Source organism: Egretta garzetta, unplaced genomic scaffold, assembly GCF_000687185.1.
Source record: "Egretta garzetta isolate BGI_Z169 unplaced genomic scaffold, ASM68718v1 scaffold252, whole genome shotgun sequence".
Taxonomy (NCBI): domain Eukaryota; kingdom Metazoa; phylum Chordata; class Aves; order Pelecaniformes; family Ardeidae; genus Egretta; species Egretta garzetta.
The window spans coordinates 1,755,823-1,771,498 of NW_009259028.1; the positions used below are offsets into that span (position 1 = coordinate 1,755,823).

The window sequence follows — 15,676 nt, forward strand, 5'->3', positions numbered from 1 at the left end:
TATTTGGATTTTAGCTTACTGCTCCTAACACCACAGTACATTTTTGTCACAATACTTACGTTTAGTTAAATCAGTCCTGTATATGCAATTCAGATTATAAGGGATTAATCTACACATATAATCAACAGGAGCCAGAGAGACCTTTGCACTGTGAACAGCATTTCAATATGGTGTTACAATTAAAATGGTGTTCCATACCTGCTGCTTAAGACTATCATCATGCTCAAGACATGACAGCTAGCACTACGTTTCAGCAACATTCACTGCTATCTGAGTCAGTCTAAAACTATACACTGAAATTCCTTTTCATATATTTGTCATTGGAAACTATCTTGCAAAAACCTATTTGCTGTGCACGATTTCTCTTGCTGAGAGAGACATTAGAACATACCATCAAAATATTTTAGCAAGTGATGGGTACCCTGGGTCTAGATCATTTGCATGGGAATTCCAGAAGACTTCTACAGATGAAGCAAAGGTTTAATAGCTACCAGGCATGTACCTTTCTTCTATTGTTGGCTTTCATGTTCCAGCTAAGTAATGACCAGAGTGTGAAACCTTAGAAAGACGTAGGAGATACATTCTCTAGAGTGGTTTTCAGAAAACTGTGGTGCAGCAAGTTAACAATTTAACCTATTTGCCCAAAGGATTACTTCAACACTGTATTTTAAAAACTAAGGGCTGTTTTCCACAGTGCAGTGAGCACCACTGTTTTGCCCAGCCATATTTTGGCAGCTATTCAGGCAGGACTGCCTTTTTTAAACTGTGTTTACTCACCTTTAAGTTTGTGATTGTCGTTTTATTTTTTTCCATTGAAATAATAAACTTTGCATTAAGGTCTTTCTCCCTGAAAGAAAAAACAGGACTTGAGTATGTTAAGTAAAATATATCACAGTAATCTACAGTCCACTCAATAGGTTGCTTGCTACAGTCAATTACCAAGTGAATTCATTTTTATTTCATTTTTTAATTATTGTGACCAATGTTTATTTATTGCTATGGGATATATTTGAAGTACTTGGGCTTGCCTCCAAATCCCTTTGTCTAGAAACAGAACAGCAGCTTGGGGAAACCTGCTTCAGAAGTTTGACTCTGCAAGTCAGTTAAGTGTTTTATTTGTACTTTGAAGTATTCTGATCCAAAGCCCAGTGAAGTCAATTATGTGGCTCTAAGGAACTGCAAAACAGAACATTACAAGCTAAACCCCAGCCTCTTACCACCATCCTAGTATCAGTAGTCCCCACTTACCCATATGGCCTAGGTAACGGAGTAAATATTTAAACCACAAAACCCCAGTATTTTCAAACTCTCTTAGAAATGAGGTACCCAATGTATTTTTTGAGCTGTGATGCATGATGGCAGTGCACAAGGGAGCGTTACACAGGTTTATTGCTTCCCAGAGCATGATTCCAGGAAGAAAGTAGTCCAGTTCTGCATCAGTGTTTTCACGCACCTGCATCTATTTCACATCATTTCTGACTGTTTTCAAAACTGTCATAAAAAATCGTTAGCTTAGTGTCCAAAAACAGCACGTATCAACCTGCTTGCTAGAGATGGGATTTCATTATAGTTAGTCATAAGAGAAATACAGGCTGCTCTTGAATGACAACCTTGAGGATAACATCTTCTGTGTTATTAAAAACATGCACATGAAAAAAAAGAGCCAGGAGAGGAAGACTGCTATACACACCATACAAACCCTTGCTCCTCAAATGTTAACAGACACGCCTGTTCCAAACCCATCTGCTAAGTCACCTGACAAACTGGTGTGCCCAACTGGGGCAAAGGAAAGCAGAGGGCTTTAAAGCAATAAAGTGCTGCTTTACCATATTGCACGGTGTCTCAGCCATACTGGGTATCTGCTTGCGCCAACTAAAAATGAAAGAGAGAAGTTCTTCCTAGTAACAAGAGACCCGAGCTCAGGATTTTAATGCGACATTTTCTTCCTCGTGGTGCACTGGATCACCGAACTCTATGTTCGTCAGCTGACTGTGCAGCTACCCTCTATTCACACTCAGTTTTCCAGCAGAAATTCTAAAGAAAAGCAAAAACCCACTTTAAAATCTACATTAATGAATAAAGATCAGGCAAATAAAAGTGCCTATTTAAATATCAACACATTAAGTTATTTTCTAAGCTAATAAAATATATAATTGTAATAATTACTGCATTAATTATATAACTGAATTTAAATCTACCATAGAAAAGCATCAGAGGCATGCCTTGGGAGATGCTTCTTAGTAATTTCCATGTCATCCTTAGTAGCTTTTACTAGGTCCACATTTAAGAGACTGAAATACTAAAATACAGCTATGGGTAATAAGCAGGGAAACGGAGAAGTAGTTTCCAATGGTATTTTTTAGCAGGAAATAGATTTTGGCATCGCAGTAACGCAGCCTGCAGATGGCTACCATTCATCCTGCTTCCTCCACAGTCTCTACCTGTCTGTAACTGTTTGCTCAGCGAAGGTGTAATAAGTCATGTGGCCAAATTAAATGGACGCTCTTACTGTGAAAATTTGTTTCAAATATACTTTGTAACCTACTTCCTCTAGGAAGTTTGGAAGGACTCTAGGCAGGAAGAAGTTTGGGCCAGAATTATTGCTTTTTTGTCTGGATTTCTTCATGCTCGAGGTATACGAGGGGAAATAATAAAATGCGTTGGCGCTTTCTTTCCCAGACCTAGCCAGCTCTCCATATTACAAAACCTAAAGCTATTCAATAATGGAAAACTGATACAAAATGTTTAAACACCTATATATGAACTACACAAAATTCTGAGAAGCCTACAGTCATTAATTTTTGTGATAACACTGATAATATTACTAAACATTATTAAAGAATAAGGATTTCAAAGTAAAGAAAAAAAAAAAGACCTTGTAGCCAATAAAAAAATTCATAAGTAGAATTCTGCATTTTTGTAGGGGAAGGGATAGGGAGAAGACAACCTGAAACAGGAATACTTTGATCAGAATCAATAAGCTAACCTGAGAGAAGTGAAAAGAATTAACAGGAATTAAATGCTAAAGCTTTATTTTAATACGAGACAGCCAAGTGTAATTTATTGTACACATAAAGAGTTTGAGAGGAACCCATAAAAAACAGTTGCTTGCACGATGCCAGTTATTTCCAGGCACTCATTTAATGCAGCTCAGCAGGGGCTGAGTCCCTTTCAAAAAGTTTTGATCACAAGTTCCGACTTAATTAAAGGTTCAGGCTGTAAACAGCTGTATTGCAGTGTGGGGTACCTTTCTGAGAACCTTCAGGGCCAGGAGAACCCTACTGCAACCAGCTGCTCCTCCAGCATCCATAGGAACCTACCTCAGCCAAGAAACAAGCCCCAGCGACTACCCAAAGATGCCGCCGCCACAGAACTCCATCCCTTTCACTACAAAGCAACGTAAAGGGGCCAGCTGCCAAAGCTAGTTCACAATTAACATTTTGATGATTTAAGAAGGCTTGCTCCCCCCAGAGCCCAATCTGCTCGCACAGCAGTGTTCAGGGCCAGCCTCCAGGCTGTTCTCACTGCTGTTTCATACACCACGTGGAGTTCCAGGATCACAAGGGAAGGAAACTAATAACCCGTGATCCTGTGGCCCTTAACCAAACTACAAAGTGATCAAGCAGGCAAGCTTCTTGGCACAGACACCAGGAAATATATCAGCCCAGTGCTGTTATTAACCTTCTACCATTGCTAAATTCAGCTAGTCATCTAGCAGTTCATGGCAAGGAGGAGAGGGGAAAGAAAATAAGGGGGGAAGAAAAAAAAAAAAAAAAAAAAGAAATCAGAAAAACTATTTCAAATAATACTGGCACTTGATAATAATACTGATATTGTTCATATTAAAATAAAGATACACTTAAAAGAGCTAGTGTACTTGTCTTTTAATATTATAACATGATAAATGGCTTACTTGGGCAATGTTTTAATAATTACTCTTCACCACAAGGGCACGTGGGTTATGAAGAACTGCCCCAAACTGAAGATGATTCAGCAGCTGTATCAAAACACAGCAGCTTCATGGAAGAAGCTGCAATGTAGATATGTCTACATCAAGTTTCTTTCTCTCATTCTCTTATATTACCTATTTATTTTCAGGGCAAAGACCAGAGCAGTTTTTGCACCCCCATGGGCATCTAGTCAAAGCCATACTACAGGCAGCCAAATGTTAGCAGTATCTCCAGATTTCAAGGCAACTTTTCAATGACCCCTGTTCATTATGTCACTTAGCCAGACCTCCACAAGACCTTCTGAAGATCCTTCCACAGAGAGAAGAGCATGGAAAAGCACTGTTACCTCAAATACACATCAACTAGGGAAGCTTTAGAAAAATCCCCATTACAGCCATGCAAAACATGCTTGGTCTTTTCCCAAGTTCATCTTTAAGTTCCTTCCTTTAAGGTCCTTAAATGGAAGGGTCAGTTATTTAAACAGTGGCTTTTTATCAATCCATTCTGTATTATTCAGACACTAGAGCATTATCATAGCTTATCCCCTTAGAAAATCATGGTATTCTGTTTTCCCCTAAATCGATACTATGGGAATCAGTTGTAATTTCCATAATACCTGTGAGATATGACTCTGAGAACAGCACAGAAAGAACAAGACACATTTCATCTGGGGGTTGGGAAAGGAAAACAAAAAAGGACAGGACAGAAAGTGCAATCAGTTTCCCCAAACAGTGTTTCAGAAGACCACTTCAGCAAACCTCCAAGGCTGCACGGACAAGGGCACAGGCACTACCTGAACTGTCTGCAGAGCACCTCTGTGTCAAAACAGGAAGAGGGTCTATAAAATATACTCTTAGAAATTCACTTACCTGTAGACATCTAATGGAAAAGGATTATACTGAAGAGCAGATGTGCGATTTTGTTTTTCAACTCCTCAAAAACATAGCCTGAGCACTTGTAAAAGCAACTCAACCATGCTCAATGGCTTTTCTTTTCAGCAAAGTGCCTGCTACTTCTCATGTTCACATTTTAGGCACAATGTTACAGATTTCCTGTTTTATCACTCTGCTTGTTCACTACCCTGGTGTATTTCTGGGGTCGCAAAGTGAAAGCATGAGGGCTGCTTAATGACCAGGAGAATTCAAGGTAGATTCAACTGAAAAACAAGCACAAAGTGTGTCACAAAAAGAACTTGGCTTTTTCTTGTAGCTTGGTAACATACTAACTGTACATTTGCCCTGAGTCCCACTGAATTACACAGATCAAGAGCACTTTCCGTTGTTAAAGTAACTCTTAAAAGGGGAACATTCAATTCAAGCTTTAAAAAGTCAAACAAAAACCCTCCTACACAAGAAATTTTGTTACTTTCTGTAACTACAGGAAAAGTAAAGTTGGTGCAATCTGAAATACCACACAATTTCTCTTTCCTATCCGGAGGTTTTTGGTTGGTTTTTTGGTTTTGTTTTTCTAACTTCTTCAATGCTTATTGAATAATTTTGTAGAAAGTACATTTTTAAATGTAATTCCATATCTAGGTGCAGTTAAAAACATACATTTGGTGGACTGCATATAAAACATCTGCATTAGCCTTTGGGTTAAAGTAATTTTTTCCATAAACATCAATAACAAGTAGTTTCAATATAATGTTGGCCAAGACCTAAAACCAGAACAAGCCAAGCAATCTGATTTAATCACAAGATTTTGGGAATCCACTGCAGCTTGAGTCACCAGTGCTACATGATTACACTGTATATTGGGGGGTTGGACTAGATGACCTCTGAAGGTCCCTTCCAACCCAAAACATTCTATGACTCTATGATAAAAACTGCAGCTGTCTCCATAGCAGGGCAACAGCCCAGCTTGAAGTGACCCCATGCTGTTGACCGGTATGGCTACAAGCCCATAATTATATGAATGAAGCTATGTTTACACTAATAAAATAATATAAAAGTTAACAACAACTACATGTTGCACATCAAGCAGCACGACTGCAATCAGATGTCCTTTGGATGTGGGTTGAGGGGAGGTTCCTAGATGGTAAGGGCTACAGCCTCCCCTGCAATTGAGAGAGCTCTGCAGACTCTTTTGCAGCTGCCTGTTTTCTCTGAACACCACATCTTCATTATCTTCAAGACCTCTACCAAGCTGTCAAATCTGGCTGACATTGGCCAACAGATTCAAAAGCTGCTTGATGGGACCAGGCTGGCTGATAGACGGGCAGTGCAATCTCTCAAGTTTCACATCAAGAAGCCAGACAAGAAAACAGCAGAAAAAATTTCTGGGAACTGAAGTTAAAAGAAACAGCTTTCTATGGATATGATTGTGCCTCAGTAAGAGAAAGAAACTGTGCACACTACTTTAAAAGAGTTTTGTCATAAAGCACACTTCATGCAGGCATAAGGTTTTCTGTGATCAACATAATCTTAATAATTTGATAGTGCAGACTTGTTATAACCCGTGTTTTCTTTTGCGATACCAGTTTTACAAAAAGCATTGGCAAACTTGGCAAATAGTTAAATGAGAGAGTTCTGCTACTCCCAGAACTTTCTTCACTGTGCAGCTGAAACCAGAATAATAAACCCAGCGACAGAGAATGCAGAAACAGGGCAAATCTTGTACATCTCATGAAACAGAAATATTCCCTTAGTTTATATACTAGGACACACATACCAGTTCTTGTATGAAGGACAACCTAGATTAAATGCCTTTAGCCATAAGAATAAATTTTACCAACAATACTGAAAGCCAGTAGTTTAATCTACAGCAGTAAGGGCCCTCCTGGAAAATGAACATACAGGTGTCCTTGTGCTGTCTTCTGTTAAATGATATCTACCTTTGTGGAGGAAACTATGCACACTTGTGGTAACACAAACAGACTGGTCACTACATTAAATCATGTACCTGACCTGCGTTTGAAATTTGTAGTTTTAATAATATTATAGGTAGACTTCATCTCCCAACAACTCAGATCAGGTCTGGTGGGTAGCCACATAAGCAAATTTTTAAATCATCACCAACAGCTAACTTAAAAGAAAAGTTACCGTATCCACACATGCCGTGGTCAGTGATCGCATAACAACCTGAAAAATACTTAAGCTTCAATCAGCAGCCTACCTCAACAGTGATTTCTCTGCTTTGTCTGCCTAGATGGGAGTATCAGACCAGGCTCAGTAATGGTCTTACCAGTAGGAACTAGTCCCCCATTGCTAAGTTATCCGTGCGTGAAATGCCTCCTATACATTTCTGATGTCAGCCTTTAAGAAAATGTAGCAAGCGCCCATCTTTGACAGAAGCAACATAAAATATAAACTCAGACACAACCAAGTTGATTTGAATGACATCCTGGAATTTTGTTGTAACTATTATGACACTATGAAGTTTCTCCAGGGCTCTTGGATTTTAGCTCATGTGATATTTTGCTTTTAATATCTTGTTTCTTCTGATTTGTTTTTACCCCTGCTATTCCAAGTCATAAAGACACTACTGACTTAACCTCTTGTGTACAGCAAAATGTGATTCAAAGAAAACACATTGTTTCCTTGCAGCACCAGAAGGTCCTCAAATTAGAAATTCAGGAAAAAAAAAAATTGTGCCTGACCTCATGGATATATGAGCACCTTAAGTAATCCATAAGGCTGCTCTTCTGTCATTCTTTTTCTTAACTGAGACACATACAAGCAACCTAGATTGAACAATAAATGACTTCAGTTATCTAAGTACAAACATCTTTCAAACGTGTAAGCATACAGAAAAATGAGTGTACTCCAGGTTCTCTATCTCACTGTTGCTTTGTATTTACAGTATAAACTCTTTGGAGAAGAGTCTTCATAAAGCCACTATTTGAAGTGGCTGAGTCTTCAACAATAAGAACTTCAGCCCATCAGCAATTAAGAGGCCAAGGGCCATGTATGCCCTCTTTCTGTTAATAACTCTGAAAAAACCTCTCTCAATAAATAACCCTGGCTTTGTATTCATAGCTACTGCAAAATAGAGGACTTTGCTCTTCAGTTTAGTCAGCTGTTCTTACCAACAATACCTGCCTTTCAGATACTCACTTCTAAGAGTCTTCAAGTCCAAGGGCTCAATTAGGTTAAAACATCTGAGTGCTAATCCCATTTATTTCAAAACTGGTCTTAATTTCAAATAAACAAAGCCTGAGAAACAGACAGACTCACCTTTCTCTTGCTTCATTTCATCAGGAAAGCTACAATACAGAAACTCATTACCTTTTTCTCTGCTGGTCTCAGGGACCTCTCAACAAAAAGCAGAGTTTGAAAGTATTTTATTGTTCACCATTTTAGTGATATAACATGCGTAGGTAACCTGGCAATGCGTTTGAGAATACTGAAATATATTAACTAGGAAACACTACTTTAAAACTAGGGGTTTAAGTTCAAAATGCTTAAAATCATAAAGTTCTGAGGATTAGAAATTGTAAATGAGGCCAGTTTAATTACGTTGTCCCACATGAGCCCACGCTGCCGCCGTGCTCCAGCCCCGCTGCCACTGGAAGGTCTTTGTTCTTCAGTGCTAGGGAGGGGGACAGATGAAACAAGGTAGCGATTGTGGCAAACCCTACAGGCTTGAAAAACTCTTGAAGCATTTACATTAAAGCACTAAAAAGGACAAAAAAATAAGCACATTGAAACAAAGGCTGTATGTGGGCTTCCCAGTCTCTGATGGTTTATGCAAGATTAACTGTCAGTCCCAGCCATTAACTCTTCAGTTAATGGGAACCCAAGATTTTGCCGAAACTCTTCAGAGCTCCTTCTGCAGCCATCAAGCCTGCTCCAGTTTTGCTGCTCACTGATACAAGGATAAAGCTCTGCATTTGGGACTCTCCCTCTCTGATACATCTTGTTCGATTTGTGAAAACAGCAAGATCCCATTTTAAAGACTACACAGGACAGAGAATAAACTGGGTATGCATAAAGTTGTGCAAAAACGACTGCAGAGGAATTTGGAGGCAGAATGGCAAATGCAGGAGCCACTTAAAAGTCACCCAGGTCTAGCCTCACCTTCCCATTCAAGCAAGGCAGTTTCCTGTAATGACTTTCTTCAAAGGAATTAGCTCTTCCCAACTGCCTGGGCTTTCACTCCCCTCAGGAGACTCTTCCACAACCTGCACTATCTCATTAGCAGTAATTCCTTAGATAGAGTTTAAGCTGATCCACTGTTAGCTTCATTCCATTACTCCCAAGATATTATGAAGGAGCCATAACTAAATATTTAATTCCTCTTTTCAACATTTAAGCCCTGCAAATATTTCTAGATTTGCATCTCCTAATCTATTCCAGTAGTCATAACACACAGAGTACACAATTAGCTCAATATCTTTTGAATTGATTATTCCCATCATTTTTCTTGATCTTTTCCAATGTAATTCAGATAATGAGGTTCCAGAAACAGAACTTTACGAGATACTGACCCAGGGGCTCTCTGGGAGAAGCACCAGCCACAGCTTCAGTGTTTGGCTCTGCAAACAAGAACTGCACCATGACTGTAGCACACTCCTAAATTCAAACTCATACTTCTAAGCACAAGAACTTCAAAGATTAACCACAGAGGAAAAGGGCATAGAAGGAAGAGGAAAACAAGCCACTGATGTTCAAAGACTGCATACTTTAGCACAGATGAGAAACTCTAGAGAAACAAGCCACCAGAGCATGCTGGCATTCTCTATTGCTCGCACCCCTAAGTTTCAGCTTGCTTCAGTGCTGCTGACATTTGCTATTGTGGAAGAGCCTAAGGAGAGTCCAACAAGTTTTTCTAGAATATCCTGAATCGTGGCATCCAAATTCCCAGCCAGCTATCTTCCTTGGTGTTGGCTTCTCTATTTGGCTTTAACTTCTCATTTTAGCAAAAGCCATACTCTCATTAGACCCCGCTTCTTTACGCAGCTGTCCAATACTGCATTTTACCACCCCTTAGGAAAAGATGGCCAGGACATTTGAGATTTAAACTCTTCAGGAGAGCAGCTATTCTGCTTTACATTTGCAAAGTTCTCTTTATACTACTGAGTAAAATAGCTTTGGCATTTCCGCCCCCTCCTCATGGCTGCTGCTTCTTCCATTCCTACATAACCAGGCCTGAACAATTTATCTTCTACTTATTGCTCCTATGCCAAAAAAACCTTACAACTTAAAAACCAACCATCTCCGATGCTACTATATTGATTATAAGACTTCCACCACCTCTTACTCATCCTTGCCACTGACAACCAAGACTTTTCTGTAAGCCCACTACGCTTTTCTCTATTTTTTTTTTCTTTTCTAGTCCTTACAAGTTTGAGTCAACACTCCGCTGTAAGCAAGCTGTTGTTTCTACTTCATTTGCTTCAATGGCAAGTTCTCCAGCCTTTCCTCCATTTTCAAACAGCCTGCTTGCAGCTCTATAACGCGACTTACTACACCCCTTTCTCAAATACATGATCCCCATAGATACCATTTGAAGAAGCCTCACAATACATAGCATCTATGTTTCCTAGCAAACACTGCTAGCTCAATTGCACCTTTATATCAGAATTACAGACAGCAGTAAAAACAGCCATAAACTATCATCAGTGAGAATTTTATCATCTTGGAGGGCATTTTTACATAATTACAAATGTTTATTGGTACCACTGTTTATTGATTTATTGTTGGTACCCATGCTTGAAGAACACACAAGTTCAATTCATTTAACAAGTGGAGCCCTCCCTAGTGCTGGTTAGATACCATCAAAAACAGGGACCAACAGCCCCTTCAGGACAGGCCCACGGGTGTGTCCTACCCACCACTACGTTCCTCTCTCTCAAAGCCCTACACCTTAAGCAGGTAATGAGGCCATACAACGATCACTTCATTTCACCTATAGGGAAACACAGATCATACTCCACACTTCTTTCTCACAACTGTACGAGTACCAGATTTGAGCTCTTTCACATCTGGCAGCCTCACTGTGCCGAGGCCAAACAAAAGCAGCAGCCCGCTGCTCTTAACCCCTCCATACCCACCAGGTATTGCCAAGCCATTGCCAATCATAACCCATCTGCTAAGCACATCTTCACTCGGGTCTTTTAAAAGGTAGCGATTATTACAAAGAGGTGACGTGTATGTTGTCATGCTGACCTGTCCTGAGGAGGTGAGCATGACTGTGTTGAAGAATAAAAACTCTTACTACTGTTTGCTTCTCTTGAAGAGGTGAGAGATAATAAATAGAAAATAAAAACATTTCTTCATGTACCTTACAAAACCCAAACATACTTTTAATTTCGGACTTCAAGTTCTCTTAGCATCAACTTTACATGATCCAAGAACTCTGATCCGAGTCTACACTTTCATGTACTGTCCAACACTAACAACAGAAGTAGCACACTGATAAAGGTCATTTTACATATATGTATGCATAGCTTACTTCCAGAGAGAGAATTGTATCTACTCTGAAAAGCTTCCCAAAGGACAAAATGTTCTGGGGGTCATTAATTGGGCTCAAGGTTTCAGACACAAAATACAGCAAGGTGAAAAAGTCACATTCAGAACAGTTAGTTTATCTTGCCAACTCAGCATCGAAGTAGATTTTTATTAGATTCAGACTCACCCACAGATAAAGGTAGAGGCAAGAGAGAGGTACACTCACCCCAGGCACACTAGAGCCTCACCTATCCTTACAGATCTTTAAACATATTTTTATAGTAGAGAAGTTGTACATGATTGTAAATCAAATCACAAGCACTATTATTAAAACAGAAGTTCAAAGACTTAACATAAGAAATAGCAAACTCAGCTTGCTGATAAATGGCTTATCCTCATCAGCACTGCAGTTCAGAAAGTGACAGTATTGCAACACTTGGCAATATTTAAGCTCCCAGTTATGTTTCTGCTATCACTCTGGATCCTCTTAAGAGCAACAAGCAACAATCAGTGCTCAGAAACAGACACAGCAAAAATTTCACCACGCACTTCAGAGACAAATGTGATATTTAACCATGGGTGTCCTTGCTTGTAATCACTTCATCTTTTCTCACTTTACCTGTGTTTTGTCAAAACACTCCATCTTTATGAATTCATGAAAATACATACACAGTAACCTATATTTTAGACACAGCAATTCATCATGAGACACCAATTCATTCCCCTCTTCCCTGCACTGGAAATTCTATAATATATTCCCCATGTATTTCTTTTGCTACTCTTTCCAATTCTAAAAACCATAGATAGTTAATTATAACTTTCATACTGCCAGTAAGCTCCTACCTAAATCACTTGTAAACATTTGGAATGGAAATTAAGTTTGCAGCTGGCTCTTCACTGTTTTCTTGTTTATCTCTTTTTGCTGCTACAAAAACACTCTAGTCACACGTTCCTTGTAAAATGAAACAGCTTATTTTATATCTCTGTCCTTTGCATTGCTATATTAATTTGAGCCGTTGAAAACTCTGCTACTGATACTAAGGCTTGGATTGTGCAAGCAGTTATTTTTAAAGAGAATATAACATTGGTCCTAAACTTCCAAGGTACTCTGACTCCAGCTCTGCACACAGAGCTGTTACTTAGACTTACAAGCATAACTGAGAGGTGTAATAATAAGGCGTAAAATTAACCAAAAGGGCCAACCTGACATCTAATGAATAATTGTGCAGAATGTATTTGTGGATTAAAGTACCGACATTGGCATGGCTTTTAATCCAAACAAATCCCAGAGTCACACAAAAGCCTTCTCTGAGCAATAAAACGTATCATCTCTGTCTGCTCACTATCAAACATGAAAGCTGTTAATCTTTGTGTGGTAGTGGTGAATGACCATGTAACCACGTAAAGCACTACAGCCACTGACACGCATTTCTGCCATCCCCATCAGTCACTTCCATTTGGACACCAAATCTAAGGAGCATGTGCATGCGGGGTTAAAAATTGATCATTCAGAAATTAAATCAAATTGGAATTTCTATTTAATTATATTGGAAATAACAACAGAGCTCTGGGAAAGTCTACACAGCTCGTTTAAACATTTAAAAATGTTTAACATTTAAAAATTTTTTAATAAAAATTAAAAATTCTCTCCACTGAGAACACTGGATAAAATACATGGAAAAAGAACTTACTGCAGTGCAAACCCATGTTCTGATGTCAGCTGCATCTTCTGCAGGTAAGGACAGCCTATGACCCTCGTTTAGTTTATTCAACCAGTCAAATACAATAACTGGTTTATGCAAATGCAAGAAACAGACAAAGAAGTTTTAAAAAATCAGAAAAGGCTTGTTTTCCTCTATTACTTCATGAATTAAAAGCCAAATAGAACAGAGCTATCAGGTGTAAGAAATTGAAGGGTATAAGGATTGGTGACAGTATCTGGAAGAATCAGGTTGATATTTCCTTTACTAATTATCAAAACATTTTTTTGCATTTAGCATACTTTAGGAGATTTTATTTACCTGACAAAAAAAAAAAGTAGAAAAGTGGTTTTCCTGAACACTAATTGAATCCTAGTTTTCATGCAGAGAAAATGTGATATAAAATGGAAGTAAGAAAAGATTACCCCTTCATTCTTCTTAAAAGACTCTGAACAGACGAACATAAAGCAATATATTTATTTGAATTGAGCAGATGCAGTGCGTAACACAAAGCAGAGCAGAATTAGGTTTGCTTTAGCACAATCCCAAATATCACACACTATGCAGAAGACAGTGACTAGCAACCAGTAACCCAAACTCATATGTTCAGTACATGAACAGCAGAGTGCCTCAAAGCTGACTGCACTTCTCTATAGTCCCACTATTTTGCCCAGGAAATGGCCATTCCAAGGAATGAAAGAATCTTGGTGAAAAACTGCGTTTTGGGGGACCAGGTATGGGATTCTCCAGTCAAGTCCTCCAAATTATAAGACAATAAATGAATGCATCTCATGACTGTTTTGGAAAATGAACCTTAGAAATAATGGTGACCAAAACCATTAACTTGCCAGAGCAAAACACATCAACCACACAACCTCACCTCCCTGCAGATCTCTACCTGATGAGGAAAACCTCATCTTCTGCCAACTGGCAGGTTTTTAGACCCTTTACAGAAACATTAAAATATAAGCACAGACTGAAAGGCTGTCATCACAATTTGGTGTTGAATTAGGAAAATCAAAGGATAGATGGAGCCTCACCAAGTAACTGAGCTTTCTAAGCTCACACTCACAACTGGCTTCAAAGCAGTCACTGTAAAGCCATTAGACATAATTTTATTATGTTATCCAGAAATATAGTCAAAAGCCTCTAATGTAACCTCTGCATAACACAATTTGGGATGTTAACTTCTCTAATGAGAATGGTCAAGGGCTTTGACAACAGCACTGAAATGAACAAATTCCTTCCAGGTCAAGCCAGAGAACAAGACGACTAAAAATAAATCACAGGGCAGAGAAAAAAAAAAAAAAAGGCTACAGTTTGTCATCTAAGCAATGGAACAGCAAGTAATTCTTAAACAACCACCCCCTCCCTATCACATGACTCATTCCAAGATCCATGTTCATGACTTATTACACAATTAGCAGTGCTATGACACCACACAGCGCAACTGCTCCATAATGCAGGAGTCTTACCAATAACCATTCATTAACTCTTGTCTTCTCTAATTAAAAATGACTCATGAAATAAGCTGCATTACATGATTAAGCTTTGAACAAACCAAAGCAAATTTAGAGACACACATGAAATTAAATTTAACTCTACATGGTATCACGTTAAAGATTTTGAAAATAAGTGCTGCAGAATGAACACCCAAGTGGGAAAGTTCCTCTGAATGGGCAGAAAGGTCCTTCCCCCACAGAACACTGCAGTGACCCATAAAGGGGAAGGGAGCACAGCTGAGAGAAGACATGTACAGGGGAAACCAAGATAAGCAAAATATGATTATTGGTCCTGGCTTATGGTTCACAATACCTTCACTATCACAATAGAAAAAACTATGGGATCTTCTAAGGCTTCAGATCTCAGTTTCACAATATACAGCACACAGGTCCAGCACTGGCTGAAGGAGAGGAACACCACCAACCCCAGCACCACTCCTGGGCTGCAGTACTGGGTGCCATGGTGTCCTGTTTTCGGCTGGGAACAGCAACTGTGCCTCTGAAAAAAATCAAAACTTAAGAAGCAATATCCCATGACAATGAAGCCAGCTTCCCAATGTTTTATAAACATCAAGAACCATCCCATAAACAGCAAGGTTTTGACAATTTGAACTGTAAGGGTCTTCACAGTTTGCTTATTTCCATAGTCAGAAACTTACTAGCTTTCAGAATAAGTTTATTCACAGCATGCTCATTGCCCCTCAGGACACGGTGTCAAAGACTATGTCGATCACACCAGGTCTCTGCCGGCCCTGCTCTTAGGTTCTTTCTTTTCCACCATATCACAGTTTTTATCATTTTCTAGGTATGCTCTGATCTAGCCCCATTCAAGTTATCCTCCCACGTGTGTCCTAGACATGAGGTCCAGAGTCATCATCTGCAATATTCTTTTGCCACAACACTTGCAAACTCCTCCTCACACTTTTATCAGTTGGTGTTTCCACTCCCTATCATCACAACTACCAGCCCTCTTCCTTTCTGCCATATGCTTTCCATTTCCCACTGTCTTCTATTCTAGTCCATAAACAAAACTTCTCCGTGCTACCAAAACACTACAAATAACAAGTCTTATCAATACTTTTAAGACCTACACTACCTGTTGTCAGAGATTCCCGAAGGAAAAGTGATGTGCA

The 15,676-nt window shown here is 39.1% G+C and overlaps 1 protein-coding gene across 2 annotated transcripts in view; it reads right to left on the reverse strand.

The window, feature by feature from the left end:
• KIF16B (kinesin family member 16B) overlaps positions 1-844 on the reverse strand; it is a 132,235-nt gene extending 131,391 nt beyond the window's left edge. For both annotated transcript variants that reach the window (XM_035890246.1, XM_035890247.1), the window contains exon 1: positions 778-844. In XM_035890246.1, coding sequence (XP_035746139.1) covers positions 778-813 — 36 coding nt within the window. In that variant the 5' untranslated portion in view covers positions 814-844. The remainder of the gene's footprint in view (positions 1-777) is intronic.
• Positions 845-15,676: the final 14,832 nt, after the last annotated feature.